Raw genomic sequence first — 782 nt, 5'->3', positions numbered from 1 at the left:
TGTGTGCACCCCACTCTGCAGACCACTGACCTAGGTGACTGCATGGAGCCCATCACCCTTTCCCACACTTCAGTGGATGCATCCCCACAGCTGTTGCTTTGGTGCTGTCCCACTGGACTGACAGGGACCCAAGATCAAGTAACTTGCCCAGGGCCACCTAGGGAATCTGTGGCAGAGCCAAGAACTGACCCCTTGTCTCCCATGTCCCAGCCAGTGCCCCATCCAGCAGGCCAGTCCCTCTAGTACTGGTCTTGAGCTGGGCCCACGGCCTAGGGAAGCACGCAGGTGGGGTTACGTGTCATACCTTGGAAGTGCAGACCGGGGCTGCTGCAGACCTCCTGCAGGAAGGACAGCAGGTGCGGCTTGAAGACCTCGGAGCACTTGTAGTAGGCAGTGAGGATGTAGAGCAGCCTCCAGCCCTTCTGCGAGCTGTCCCTGTTGAGGAGAGGATTGCTCAGAGCAGGGAGCCCCGAGACCTGTCAGGCTTGGGGCATTAAGCCCCTCCACACTGCCCCCAGTCGGTGCTGGCTGGCAAGCGAAGGAGAGGGAAAGAATGGAGGCGTTTCATAGTTTCACAGTTGGTCGGGTCGGAAGGGACCTGAGCAGATCATCGAGTCCGACCCCCTGCCATGGCAAGAAAGATTACTGGGGTCAAACGACCCCAGCAAGGGTTACGAGAAGCTGATGGGAGAGAAGGGGAAAGGAGAGAGAAGAGGAGGGAAGAGTACAGACAGAGAGGAAGGAAAGAGCAGGGGAGGAGAATGGGTCTGTGACACGGAGGG

At 58.6% G+C, this 782-nt stretch overlaps 1 protein-coding gene across 1 annotated transcript in view; it reads right to left on the bottom strand.

The window, feature by feature from the left end:
- Positions 1–782, bottom strand: part of MYO15A (myosin XVA) — a 67,997-nt gene that overhangs the window by 13,961 nt on the left and 53,254 nt on the right. Inside the window, exon 56 of the mRNA XM_019512574.1 lies at positions 305–435. Within this exon, the coding sequence (XP_019368119.1) occupies positions 305–435 (131 nt within the window). The remainder of the gene's footprint in view (positions 1–304; positions 436–782) is intronic.

The sequence above is a fragment of the Gavialis gangeticus genome, unplaced genomic scaffold, assembly GCF_001723915.1.
Source record: "Gavialis gangeticus isolate Ggan-Ray unplaced genomic scaffold, GavGan_comp1, whole genome shotgun sequence".
Classification (NCBI taxonomy): domain Eukaryota; kingdom Metazoa; phylum Chordata; order Crocodylia; family Gavialidae; genus Gavialis; species Gavialis gangeticus.
Note: the sequence above shows the minus strand (reverse complement) of the source record. Positions and strands in the feature narration are given on the sequence as shown.